Source organism: Chaetodon trifascialis, chromosome 21, assembly GCF_039877785.1.
Source record: "Chaetodon trifascialis isolate fChaTrf1 chromosome 21, fChaTrf1.hap1, whole genome shotgun sequence".
NCBI lineage: Eukaryota > Metazoa > Chordata > Actinopteri > Chaetodontiformes > Chaetodontidae > Chaetodon > Chaetodon trifascialis.
Genome location: NC_092076.1, coordinates 8872388 through 8886274, shown reverse-complemented (window position 1 = coordinate 8886274; position 13887 = coordinate 8872388). Strand labels below are relative to the sequence as shown.

Sequence of the window (13887 nt, the reverse complement as noted above, 5' to 3'; positions counted from 1 at the left end):
CTTTGAGCTCTGGTGTTGAGGAAAGGCTCAAATATGAGGCAAGATGCTAACGCGCAGCCTTGAGTTTCTCTTTTATGATCTTGCCGATAAGGATGCTGGTGTCACTTTTTGCTTGAATCGCCGCTTTGTTCCTCTGCTCAGCCTTAACTGGAAGCCATCACTGACCCTCCTCTCTGTCTTCCACTCCTCGTTTCCTCTATTCACTGTTGTATTTGCTGTGCAGTGTGTACATCTGGGGGCTGTCTGTCGTGTGTGAGTGGGACATTATGGAAACATATGGACAGTGGCCAGCATGGGTCTATTTCACTGAACTTTAAATCAGATCTACACACACCTGGCAGATACCTGTCTTACTGTACTTACAGTACAGGCCTGAGGTTTTTTTATGAGTTGCACTTAAATGTTTTCATATATGGGGATGTTCTACTTGAACTGGAAGATGATCTATCCTATATCACATTTTATTCCATAGGTTGCTCATTTTCTTTACTTTACACTTCCATTAAATTCCTATGAGGGAACTCTTTTGGGAGCATAAACACAAAATACCCATGAACATAATACTTTATGTTTGAGGCGTTTTACATTTTATTTTCCCTATATTTTACTCTTCATTTGAAAATAACTGAATCACTCACGTTGACAGCTAACAGCGGCAGTGAGGCATTTATGTGTTCCTCATCATCATCATAATCGGCGGGGAAGTGTGTGTTTCCTTCACATCCGCTGTAACACAACTGTTAGACAACATCTTTTGAAGAAAAGCCTTTGCGTGAATGGATCAAAACCTTTTTAGCTATCTGTAGTGTGCATCCAGTGATAATTTTGCAGGCCACACTGTAAGATAATTGTGGATCTTTCATGTCAAATCAGATTATTGTTATGTTTTGTGTTCTCTGCTGCTGTATAATCATTTACACCTATAGCCTCTTGGACGTCACTCTAAGTGGGAGATGCAGGAGTAGCTCAGGTAAAATGTAGAAAACGTCACTCATTCAGCTTCCAGATTTAAACCCACAGCCACTTGCAGCTATCACCTCTCTGCTTCAATGAAAGCTCTTTGAGAATGAACCTGTCCATATTACCACCCGTATGTCCTGATAACACCACACTTGCAGCCTGGCAGTGAGCCTGGAAATCTACTGTACATGACAAACCTCACAAATACAGTATACAGCAACTATTTGGGACTGTTTTATCAGGGAAAATAACAGGATGGCATCATCACACGCACGAACGTCACAGCTCACATATCCAAATTGGTTTTGTGCTAATGCATCCTCACTTTTTTTCTCACCGAATGTCCTCTAACATCAGCTACTGCGTGTTAAATACCAACATGAAATACATTTAGAAGAGCTGTCCAGCTGCTTTTCCTGACCTCTAACTTGACCTGCAGCAGCATCTGGAAGGAAGCCTCTGCTGCATCATGCTTGGACCATTTTTTAACTGTATGCCTGTGAACGATCAGTCAAAACCTTCTCCAAGATGACAGAGAGAGCAAGAGAGAAATAATTTCAGGGGTGGGAATAGTTCTGCGTTTCTTGGGAGAACCTATTGCATGGGGTGTGTTTATGTGAAGAAAGAGTGTGTGTGTATGTGTGTGCGCGTGTGGGTGACCAGCGACGGAGGAGCTAGGCGAGGGTGTGATGTACTTTAAGAAGTTGAACGTGTTAGATAGAAGTGACCATGTGCCATTGGTGAGAAAAACTGGAGAAGAAGAAAGTAAAGAGTAGAGAAAGGTGAGGAAAAAAAGTGATATGCCGGGATGGGAAAGTGCTGGGTGTGCAACTGAAGAAACGAGGGAGTTGTAGTGTAAGTTTGTGTGTGGGATGAAGCGGAGATGGTAAAGATGGGAATAGGGGCAAAGAGAGGAGGGGGAACAAAAAGAGGAGAACATGCCAGAGAAGGAGAGGAGACAGAGGGAAAGAGAGGAGAAAGGAGCAGAGGAGCGAGGGCAATGAGCTGGATTGAATACCATCTGACAGGTCCAGCTGGGAGTTTGCCCACCCCGCAGCACTGCAAAACCCCTCAATATGGAGGCCAATTACTGCTGCCCGCGTGACCGTGGCATGGCAGCATCAGAGACGCAACCCTCCTCCTCGCCTCTCCTTTTCCTCTGCCTCCCTCCCCTCCTCATTTCCTCACCCCCACCTCCCTCCCCAAAAAAAATAAATAAAAAACACTCCCACCATCTGTGCAGAGTGACAACAACCTCTATACCCTACCATGCACAACACAGACTGTACACTGCACACACACACTCGGGGCAAACACACACATCAAACATGACAAATCCTCACTCAGGAGCTCTGTGTGCTTTTATACTCCGCAGCAACTCTTCAAGTGTGTTCTGTGAGCAAAAGAAAGCCCACTGTGAGGTCTGATGCTTTCACACCTCCTGCATGGTTTTTTTTTCCCTCCTTGTAACACACAAAGACAGTTAGCCACAAGCAGGGATGGGCAGTCAGGGAGTGTGTACAATCCCACACACCACTACTACCATTGTTCCACAGATGCAGTGGAATTTCACCCTACGCCAGCTCCATCTCTCCTCACAGAGCTGGGCGTGGCGCTCAGGCTGGCAGGCTGCTGCTGGTGGCGCTGGTGCTGGTGGTGCTGGTGATGGTGGGAGGGTGTAGGGTGGCTGAGCATGATGCAGTGGCACCCGATGCCCGTTGCGGTGGAGGTGACTCCCAGATTTAGCTCCATGTGCAGCCAGACGAGCTCATCTAAGTGGTGGTTTTTGTTCTTGTGCCCTCTCTTCAACTGGTGGAGAAAAAAGAGGGGAAGAATGTGACAAGAAAAGGCATGTTGCATATACATCACAGAGTTTACCTCACACACACACACACACACACACACACACACACACACACACACTGGGGCTTTCTCACTCTTCTTTTAACATTTAAATTGCTGTTTTGCTTTATTTCTGGTTTCCCACCTCCATCACTGTCCTCTCCCTCACGACACGCTCTCTGTTATGAGTATGACACCGATTAGACCCGTGAAATATTTTTTCCAGATTAATCCCAAAATAATTAATCCGATAAATGTGTACCTAATCTGACAAATGGGAGTAAACCTCTCCAGATGGAGATTTACGCCCTGTAGGCCCGGGCCTTCTTTGTGCTTTCTGCGGTGTTTTAGCAGATCAGTTGATCATGTTTAAAGCTGCTACATGGAGCTCCGTGCTGGATTATTTAATTACAGTAATTGCGTGGTATTTTCTAAACAGTCATTCGGACAATTACGCTTGAATAGGATCCCAATTAATTGATTTTAGGGAATTTACTTGCGTCAGTTTAACCCATTTGTCATATGTTTAGAGTGACCATTAGGCCACGTTACGGTGATATCATCCCACATGGAAGGTGACTTGTATATGTAAGGTCAGATAATACGAGGCAAAATACTTAATAATGAGAAATTAATTAAATAATTCGTTTAGCCTGAGATCCATGTGGGTTTTAAGGATGAACAAGGGTTAATTGACCTATTTTGAATATACACCTTGCATCGTTTTATTCGTGTAATAATTTAATAATATTTATTATTATTAATTATAATAACAACAATGATAGAAATAATAATATAAGTTTTTATTGATTTAATCCCGTTTTAGGTTTTAGGATAGTGGATGTAATTTTCTAAACGAGGCTGGGCCGACAGGTGAGTTTAACGAGTTAAAAGTCACGCACAGATTAAAAGTGTGCTGCTCAGGCGACAGAGTTAAATAAAAGAAAGAGAAAGAAAAGAGAGGAAAACCGGCTCTTTAACTGTGTAGAAATGTCTTACTCGTTTCACGCGTCCCGTGCAAAAGTGCGTGACCGCGGGGGAAAAGGTCTCTCTGTCCGGGCCCGCGCGCGGACACTCAGCCTCCTTTAACGGCGGAGAATAATGAACAGATGCTGAGTGAATTAGGAAAGAAATACTGGGTCCCTCCCACAAGGACCACTTTGGCAGGGGCCGCCTGGCTGCCACGTGGCGCAGCTGGCACCGGGTTGGTGATGGTGGGCTTTACTGGTCTCTGGCTTTACTGGTGCTCAGACATTTAGCGACTTGGCACCGCGCTCCCGCTATCAAATCCTCTGCCAGCCGCCGCCCCTCCTCACCAAAAGAAAAAAAAAAACAAAAAACTTGCACAGTCTAACTGAGAGGTTAGGAAATAAAATCAGAAACGTGCCTCTCACCTTGCCCTCCGAGGCCTGCCCTTCACATGGGACCGCGAACCAGACTAATCGTGGCACAGAGAGACGCTGGAAATATCACAAAAAGTGTATTTTAGGCTTCGTGCGGAGGCGTCCTCATTCTATCCTGAACAAAACATCAAAATGTTTCAGCATTTAAATGAGTGCGCGTTCAACCACTCATACAAGTGTTTTTTTTTTTTTTGCATTTATTAAATCAAACTGCGCATCGATGGAAGACCTCTCCCTTTTTTAAATTCTTTTCAGTAAAATCTTGTCCATCTGAGAAAAGAAATGTCAAACCTAAAGTTAATTTTCATGGCTTATATGTGACGAAACTACTGGATGACAACTGTGGCCCACATAAGGTAGAAAACATTTGGTAAACCTATACCCTTCTCATAGTTTACGGTATAAATAGATTCTTAATTTTCCCTTAAATCCTAAATGTTCCTTAGTGGATTAGTGCATATTTAAAGCATAATTTAAGCCTAATTCCACCTTCTCTTTGTATGTACGCACCTACAGTGTGAGCTAATTATATAAAACATCAATTCTGAGCCTAAAACAAAAGTTATGAATCTTAAATATCAAAATGATGAAGGACATCCTGCAGAAAGCAAACCTGCCATTTGAGGAAAATTCTAAGATAACCAAATATACAATCTCTTAAAAATATAAAAAGCAGCTTTTTGCTTGTTTGCCCTTGATGATCACTAAAATTTCAGCCCGTCCAATTCTTACAGGAGGCTTTCAAATGTGTTTATTTATGTATCTATTTATTTATTATTGGTGGTGGTACTAACCATTTGGACTGTGATGAGCTCTGTGTGTGTGTGTGTGTGTGTGTGTGTGTGCGTGTGTGTGTGTGTGTGTGTGTGTGTGTGTGTGTGTGTGTGTGTGTGTGTGTGTGTGTGTGTGTGTGTGTGGTGTGTGTGTCCATTATGCCATCCCTGGGCTCCTCCATTTCAAACCAACGGGCCATTGATTCACCTGATTTTGCACCTGCCCAACTCTTTCATGATGTGGTGAGTCAGATGGGCCTTTGAGGCAAAAATGAAATCAAATTAAAAATGTAGGAAAGAAAAAAAAATGTTATGACTGTATGCATGCATATTTTTGCAGGGTAACTCCTTGCCGTGTAGAATTTGCCTGCATCTCTTCCTCTTCCTTTTCTTTCTTTGCTTGGGTCAGTGCTGGATGGGACAGCTTCCACCCTGCGGTGCCCTGTGCTGATTTCCCCTGGACGCCCGCAACAACATATGGGACCCAGGGCAGTGGTCCAAAGATGGAGCCTGCCCCCACTATTGATCTGAGAAATCACCACTGATGCGATCGAGCCTTCGTAAACTCATAGTGATCAAATATTCAGTTTAAATATAGGTGTTAAATAGAAATCTCGGTATTGTTTCATGTGCATCTCTTGCAGTTTTGAGCAGCCTGTGTTTTCTAATTTTCATAACGAGCAGCTTGAGTGTAAATATAAGTTTTTGCAGCCAAATAAAAATTCAAACATTTATCAACCTTTGTGGTTAATGCTGATAAATGAATGGATTATATGAGAGCATTTTGTCACTGTATTATTCACACTCACCTGGGAAGTCTTAAAGGCGTCTGCTGCTGCGAGCAGGCCCACATCCTCTTTCACTGTGCTGGAGAACGAAGTGACCAAATTCACGTAAAAAACACACATTGTGTGTCCAGCGTTGCTGCTTCTTCTGTCTCTCGCTCTGAGTTGCCGAGGCCTTTTGCTCGCTCTCTAACTAACCAGCTACACCACTGAGTGTATATGCAGGATTTGAGTCAAAGAGCATAAAACAAACGATCACGTCTGATTGATTTTGTTTGCTATTCTAAGTCTCTATTGATTTCAGGGAGCTCTTTCCAGACGTTTGGTGTTGTGGTCAGTTTCTGCTGCATGACATCAGTTATTTTGTTGAGTGTATCAGTGCACAATGCTTCCAAACGCTCAGCCATAGAGAGTCAAAACAAGCAAAATAAATCTCAGTGCAGGTCTGGAATTTCTTTACATGAACATAGTTTGTCAGTTGTTTAATGCATGTTTATTTATTCTCCTTCGTCCTTATTGCTGTGCATTAGCAGCGGTGCAGCTGAATAATATGTGCTGCATCTCAGCCTCACTAGCTTTAATACTTTCACCCAAGGTGATGTGTGAGGAAAGTACCTCTTGCACATTTGGCAGGATGCAGCTCTTATGAATGTAAGTCTAATTAAGACCACTTCAAAGTTCAAAGCTGCATTAATATCAAAGCTGGAGTGTGAGATTAAAAGAAAAGGTGCCATTTCTACTCTAAAATAAAATACAGTCTGATTCTTTCATCGCAGACCTTCCTAAGTTGATGCCATTTTTAATGTGCATTCTGCTAATTCTATCCATTTCTTTAACAGGTTTGATTTCAGTGTCATAACTGTCCAATATCCAGTGTTTAATTGATTTTTTCAGTGTAGACATGTTGTCAAATTTAATTTCAAGTGAAAGTAGTTGTTAATCTAATTATCCTGCACAATAGGCCGGCACCATTTCTCATTTTTCGGCTGTCTTCAGATATTTTAGATGCAACAGGCCAGGGCACTCATTTATACCTGAAATCCAGTTGAAATATTATATAGTGTTGTGTGTAATGTGCCTCCTGTCACCCGTTTAGTTTCCTTTTCAGCCTAGAAAATTTAATTTTTAAAGCTAAATAGATAAAAGTCAGGATTTCACATTTCTGCACAATAGGCTGCTGTTTAAACTTATTTTAGATTCAGATTTAAAATGTTTTCACCAGAAAAAAATGGGTAAGCAAATTACTTTCATCATATTAATGTGGTTAATGAAGGGAAGCTGCACAGTCTCTGAAGTTTAACCTTCGTAAAATGATTTTAATAGTTCATTTAAACAGACAATGAAAGACCAATTGTTTTTCACATGCCTGTTGAAACCACTGCCCATATCTGTTTCCTAAGTGGTTTTAAAAAAACAACCTGACTTGCAGCCAAACATTAATGCTGAAATTATTTCAGTGAGGTTTTTATATGAGGATAACTTTCAACTGGAGTTATATTTTCGATCTCAGGCTATTTGATGAAAACGACTGAGCCACTGCTTGAGGCCTACATGTGCACACATTCCCCGGAGTGAATGCCCCCCTGATGTTCACAAGAAGATTTGTGCAATCATATCAGACAATTATAAAACATTTTTTTTATTTCTGCTGTTTGTGTCATAACATGTTTAGGCCTATACATCTTTATGTCAGTTGCACTCATTCTGCATACAGGATATTACTGGACACACTTTGATAGGAAGTACAACAGTTTAGGGATGACATCAGTAGAATACAGAAGGTAACCAGGGGGACTCTTTCTGCCACTTCCGTCTCTCATCCTTTCAGAAGCTCTTGTTTCCCAAACAATATTACACATTATAGGATTGTCACTGGAGGATCAATACGTCTGATTGAAAGGGCTCAGTTGTGGAAAAAAGCATTGAGATCCTCATACGGGGGCGCCCTGTCATGGTGCAAGTGCACGTCGTGGAAAGGTGGAATGTTTTCCGAGTGCGCACCTCCGCTGCGCGCTCCCGAGGGCCCAAAAGCGAGGCTGTGGCTGGGTCGAGACGTGGCCAGTCCGGAATAATGCATAGAGTAATGATAGTTCCTGTCTGTCTCAGAGGTCTCCTGCTGTCTCCCGGACAGTCCGCCGTTGAGGCAGACGGGCGGGCTGTGCTGGCCCTCGTAGTCCGGGCTGTTGTAATCAGGCGAAGTCCCGCCTGGCGGGTACACGCCCTCGTACCCAGGACCGTAGGAATGGCTCCGCAAGTTAATCGCGCCGGTTCCGGGCTGGTAGTGAGGACTGGAGAGGCGGGAACACCGGTAGGAGTAGGGGTGGACGGAGAATGGAGAGCTTGGCATGTGGAAGCGGGCTCCATCTGAACACTGTTCAGTCAGGAAGTTCCTGGTGTTGAGCTGCAGACAGCCAGCCACCAGGTTGGTAGTGGGCTGGGACAGGCCTTTACACAGCATCTGGACATAGGTCACCACATCTGGACGTTTCCCGTTGCGTAAAATCTCCCCAAGAGCTAATATATAATTCTTGGCCAGCCTCAGAGTCTCTATCTTTGAGAGTTTTTGGGTTTTGGAGTAGCATGGCACCACTTTGCGCAGATTGTCCAGCGCAGAATTCAAGTCGTGCATGCGCGTGCGCTCCCGCGCATTTGCCTTCATCCGGCGCACCTTGGAGCGCTCCACGCGCGCCGCCGTCATCTTGCGTTTCTTTGGGCCACGCTTCTTGGGTTTGTCTCCGCTGTTCTCATCCTCGCACTCCTCTTCCTCACCATCGTCATCCTCATCATCGTCGCCGGCCATCTCAGACTCAGCTCGACTGCTGCCTTCCAGTGGCTCGTCCAGGTCGTCCTCCCCGAGGTGGCAGGGCTCGTGCTCATCGTCCTTGTCCTTGCAGTCGTCGTTCTCGTGGTCCTCCACCCAATCGGCCGCGAGCCTCTGGACGTCCGGCAGCACCTCGCTGAACAGACGGCTCAACATCGTGGCAATCACCCTGCAAGACACAGTTGAAGCATGAGCTGGACTGCTTTTCACCCTGCTGCTGTTTACGCACCCACAGGTGCGCTGTCAACGCAAAGCAACCTGCCCCAGCGACCCCTCAAAGCCGCAGGCTGCAGCCTAAATGTCCCGTGCCCACTGGGAAATAACTGCATTTATTATTCCGCAGATGTGTCGTGTACAGTTGAAAAGATTTTTGGTATTTTTTTATCATTAAAGGCCCATCTTTAGACCATCATTCGTTTCCTGTATGTTAATAGCCCAGCTTTCAAATCGTAGACTCCCAGTCCAGGCAACAACAGGCAGTCTGTCTCAGATGTGTTTATGACACACGTTGATTAAAGGCATACATTTTGTCAGCTTATGTGGAAAAATGGAAACCACAGTTTTCATGTCAAGTCTAACATAAATCCAGTTAACTAACGAAGCTAAACTGATCTGGGGAAGTAGAACCTTAAAACATGAGGAAATCTCCGACTTAAAAGTTTGATGTTGATCTTTTTTCAACCCTTTTATTCCACTATAATTAATATTCCCCAAAGAGAGAATAATCTTTTTTGTCTTTAATAAAAATCGGATTTTTTTTTTTAAACGGCATAAAGCAACAGTCCTGGCCACCCATGGGGCCTCGGCCTGTGTCCTCCAGAAGCCCGGCCCAGGGAGCGGAGCTGGCCTGCCTTAGATGGCCCCCCAGGGACGCATTAAGGGTGCGCGTCCCTCCTCCGTCCTATAAATTACCAACCTGGAGGAATTCCAGCACAGCCAGGCCGCACGCTGGACTTTAACATCCCAAACATTTTTTTTTTTTTAATATCTCCGAATTAACAGGTTTTTATTCAGTCCGCTTTTAAAGGACTTCAGGTCCACGCTTTTGAGGACTCCTCTGACACTATTCCGCACGAATCGTCGCACATATTTCAGAAAGTTAAAAGATAATAATGACATTGAAATATGCCTCCAGGAGCAGAGCATCTGCAGGTTTGTGCAGCCCGTTTTGGACTCACCTCAAGGCCGCGCAGGTCACACAAACGTTATGTGACATTTTCAGTTGCTGAACTTTAATCCGTCATGACTGTTGCTCGAAAGAAAGCCACACACTGCTTTAGATGTACACTTCTTAAAGATTTCACTGACACCTGTCTTTTCCTTAATTAAAAATACAGGATTTAGGTTATCAAAACTGTATTTAAACGGTCATAAGGCCATGTTGTAATGAAATATTTAGCATAATATTTTCCTTGAAAGCTCGCATGAGAGAAGTGTTTTTCCTCTTTGGATTATTGGTATCACGTCGCTTGATAATTCAGATTGAAGTTATTTATTAACAGCATAATTTAAACCCAATTTAAAAGCTGTAACCTTCCAAAATCTTATTTTCCAGTAATCTGAGCTCAGCTGTGTGTGTGGAGTCCAAGGACGGATTTTTTTTTCTCCCTAATCTTGTAAGCACAATGTAATTAATGCCAACCAATACCTTGTCAATTAGCCCGAGTATCTCTATGGAGAATTCAACCCCCACAGTGCTCTGACGCGCGTCGTGCAGGACACACACACACACACACACACACACACACACACACACACACACACACACACACACACACACACACACACACACACACACACACCTGGCTTTTTTTTTTTTTAATTTCTACGATTCTCTGATAAAACACATAATAAAACACACTTTCTACGCGCTCGTTTCTAAGGTAGCCTAATGCAAAGCAAACTGTGGATGCAAGAGCGCGTGAGTCGCGTATCTTTCGGAGGACCAATGTGGATCTGGAGATCTGCTGAAAGAAAAAAAACTATCAAATTAAACCGAGCTTGATCAATATCTTCGATCAGACCTGCGACGAAGACGCTAGAAATCTACGTGATGGCGCTGCATGCGTGAAAAAGACGGGACAGATCTGAGAACACGGTGCCTTATTTTTGGATAATTGCAATTATCTCTGCCTCTAATTCCTCCCTCACGAATACAACAGGCGTTAACGCAAAGACACCCCCCCCCCCCAAACCTTGATCCATATCTGGTCAGTCTGTATTGGATATGGACAACCTACCTCCGCGGTGGAGCTCAGTGACGGGGCAAAGCGGGGTTTGTTTACACCATCTCTCTCCGGGTGGGCATCACGTCCACACGCCCTGCACGGATGCTTGTGCAGGCGAGGCGCTGCGTTTCTGCTCTCACACCTCTCTCTCCTCTCCAGCCGCCCTCTCTCTCTCTCTCTCTCTCTCTCTCTCTCTCTCTCTCTCTCTCTCTCTCTCTCTCTCTCTGATACTGCTGCTGCTGCTTCTGCTGCTGCTGCTGCTGTACCCCTATATGCCCAAACGCGTGGAGGGAGCCGTGTGGCGCCTCAGAGGCAGGACTGGGTGGGTTACATACCAGCTCTGATGCCAGGCCCATATGGCTGGCACGTCATTGGCAAGAGCCATCACATGAGAGCCGGTGATTGACATGCGGCCGCATTCACAGAGACTGGCTTCCCCCTGGGGGAGAGGGACTCGCCATCTGTCACTGAGCTGAAAGAGAAAATGGAATAAGGAGTGAATGGCACAAAATAAAAAAAAAACGCACTGGATTCAAACAGCTTCTGCTACCCTCTATCTTTGGGAAAAATGGGGTTAATCTCATATAGAAGGTTTAGGAAAACAATGCTATAATGATCAATTTTACAATGATATCATCTACATATTACAGGAATATTTATAGGCTAATGATTTTAAGGATGAACTTGTGAATAAATCTGCACACAATTTTTGAATATTTTAGAGATACGATTAGAAGAAATGCCCCAAATAGCTCAACAGGAGCAAGTCTATAAAAATGCTCTAAGGCAAAGCCAGGTTTTCAACAACAGGGAATTCTAAGACAGAAAACACAATGGCCTGGGATAAATAAAAGACCCGCCATAAAGATCAGAGTCAGGGTGCAATTGCCTAAACGAGTCAACTGAACTGAGCCAAGCAGAGCGTCTTGGTTTGGGTTGCCAGGCTTTGGCACAGGTGCCGGTGGGCGGGCTGGTGCCAAAGGTGGCAGAGGCACAGATTGCAGAGAGGGGCCAGAAGATGGGGCAGGACAAGAGAAAGAGAGAAAATAAGAATGAAAAAATAGAAAGGGGAAGGCTTATCGTCACCATAATGTCGCTGGGGTTCAGTTTACTGGCGCATTTTTTTTTCCAGTTTCAATGAAACAAGGAAAATGTTTGAAAGACTTGATCCAAGTGTTTCTGGTCACGGCTGTCCTGCCCCATCCTCTGCTGATGAAGACTTGCTGTGTAGGCAGTGTCACACCCCAACATGGTGTTATCATCCTGAAATGTGAAGAACTGCTTGTTCAGTTTGACTGATTGAGGCTTTTAGTCAAAAAAGTCCGTTGTCTTTTTCAGATGTGGACATCCTGATTGCATAAATGTTCGTCTTTAGTCTATTTTCATGCTGTAATAAAATTTATTTCGTTCCTAAATAACAACATAAAGACAAAAAACAGCATTTCATTTCATATGGCATCACATCATGACTCATTTTATACAAATCAAACGTTGATATGTGTAAATGAACATATGTTTGCCAATAAAATAGTGATTTAATTGTGTTAATTTTCTTCTACACGTTTAATTCTTTCTTTGTCATTATTATGTCACATGTTAGAAACCACGACAAAACTTCTTCCACAGCCCAGTCTGAATTTAATACTATAGTGACCAAATATGACAAAAGCTGCATTTTTAAGTCATGATTTTAAAAAATAATCACTTTAACAATTAAAACCTAAATGAGAGTCTGGTATATTGTACCAGTTCATTCAGATTGACTTTGAATGTTTTGATTCAAAGAAAAGGTCCAGATGATTTTTTTTTAGGATAAAAACAAGTGTGAAACTTATTCTGTCATGACAGCCTGCTTTTGGGTTTTATGGTTAACATGTCACATAATGCTGCTCTCTGTATGGTTGAGTTCACAGGAGCAGCCAGTCTCGCTTTCCGTGCTTTCTCAGGCTATACGTGGGTGACATCTACTGGTTATCAAGAGCTAGTGTATGCAAAGACTGAAAGTGACGTCATTCCTTTCACTCAATATTTATTAGAGTATGAACTGAGACTTTTATTGTTAGGTAATGTGTCGTAGATGTTGTTTTGTTCATGAGAAATCCTGACTTTCTAGCAATGAGTGTGTGACAACAATGTCTCTATATGCCCATCATCCACGTTTTGCAACAAATTCCAGTTTCTATTCCATGGATTTATACCTTTTAAGAATATCATCATTACAAATGTATTATAAGAACATACAGATAATATTGTAAACATATTGGTATTTAAAATTTTCGCCCTGTCTATCAAATGCAACATTTTGTTAGTTTGAATTCCCTGAATCTTCATGCTTTCACTCATGACTAATTAAATTATCTAAATATCAGTTTTGTTCATCCTCTGTGTATGCATGTTACAGCAGTTGGTCATAAGGGACTGTTGAACGTAGGTTGGCGCCTCCTGGTGGTTGTATGAAAAAATACACATTGGCCGACGGCAGCCCTCACCACATTATTGATGATGGATTACTCTGTGTCTTTCGTGGCCATAATACTATAATCCTTTCGATTATTTATCCGCAGCTCTGTGCATTCTAATGCTACCTGAGTGTCTGAATTATATCATCTGTCTTAGACATTACAAGCTCTTCATATTGCATTGCACTTCAGATGTGTCACTTGGTGTTGCAAATGTGCATCGACTGTCCACATTTTTCAAGGATGGCTGTTGAACTGGAAGTGAACTGAGCCACAGATGGGCTGCTTTGAAAAGTCCAAGGTGGAGGTTTTACTTTTCATCTGAAGACCTCCCACAGTAAGTCTGCAACTCTGCAACTGGCAGAGACCTGGAGCCTTTCTCTAGGTGACCTCAGTACAGGGTGAACTGGGATCAAACACAACTACTACTTCTAACAAGCATGAGATCTGAGAGGAAGTGCCTCCCTGCGCTGCGAGGCAAATTAACAATTAGTCTGTTAACAGAAAATGTGTGAAACCCTCAGTGAGCAAAGATTATATACCGACAAATGAAAGCCTCCTCCCGTCCTCACACAGACCTCCTCCCTGTTGTTTCTCTTCCTCTCCTCTCTTCACC

At 43.4% G+C, this 13887-nt stretch overlaps 1 protein-coding gene across 1 annotated transcript; it reads right to left on the bottom strand.

Moving 5' to 3' along the window:
* Positions 1–7166: 7166 nt before the first annotated feature.
* On the bottom strand, positions 7167–11716 carry LOC139349867 (neurogenic differentiation factor 2-like). The gene is made up of 2 exons (XM_070990905.1): positions 10825–11716; positions 7167–8753 (listed from the first exon to the last, which is right to left on the bottom strand). The coding sequence occupies exon 2, from the start codon at positions 8738–8740 to the stop codon at positions 7667–7669; it is 1074 nt and encodes a 357-aa protein (XP_070847006.1). The 5' UTR covers positions 8741–8753; positions 10825–11716; the 3' UTR covers positions 7167–7666.
* Between the last annotated feature and the right edge of the window lie 2171 nt (positions 11717–13887).

Excerpts from the sequence above, each read along its gene's own strand:
- LOC139349867 (XM_070990905.1), bottom strand. The coding sequence starts at position 8,740 with ATGTTGAGCCGTCTGTTCAGCGAGGTGCTGCCGGACGTCCAGAGGCTC.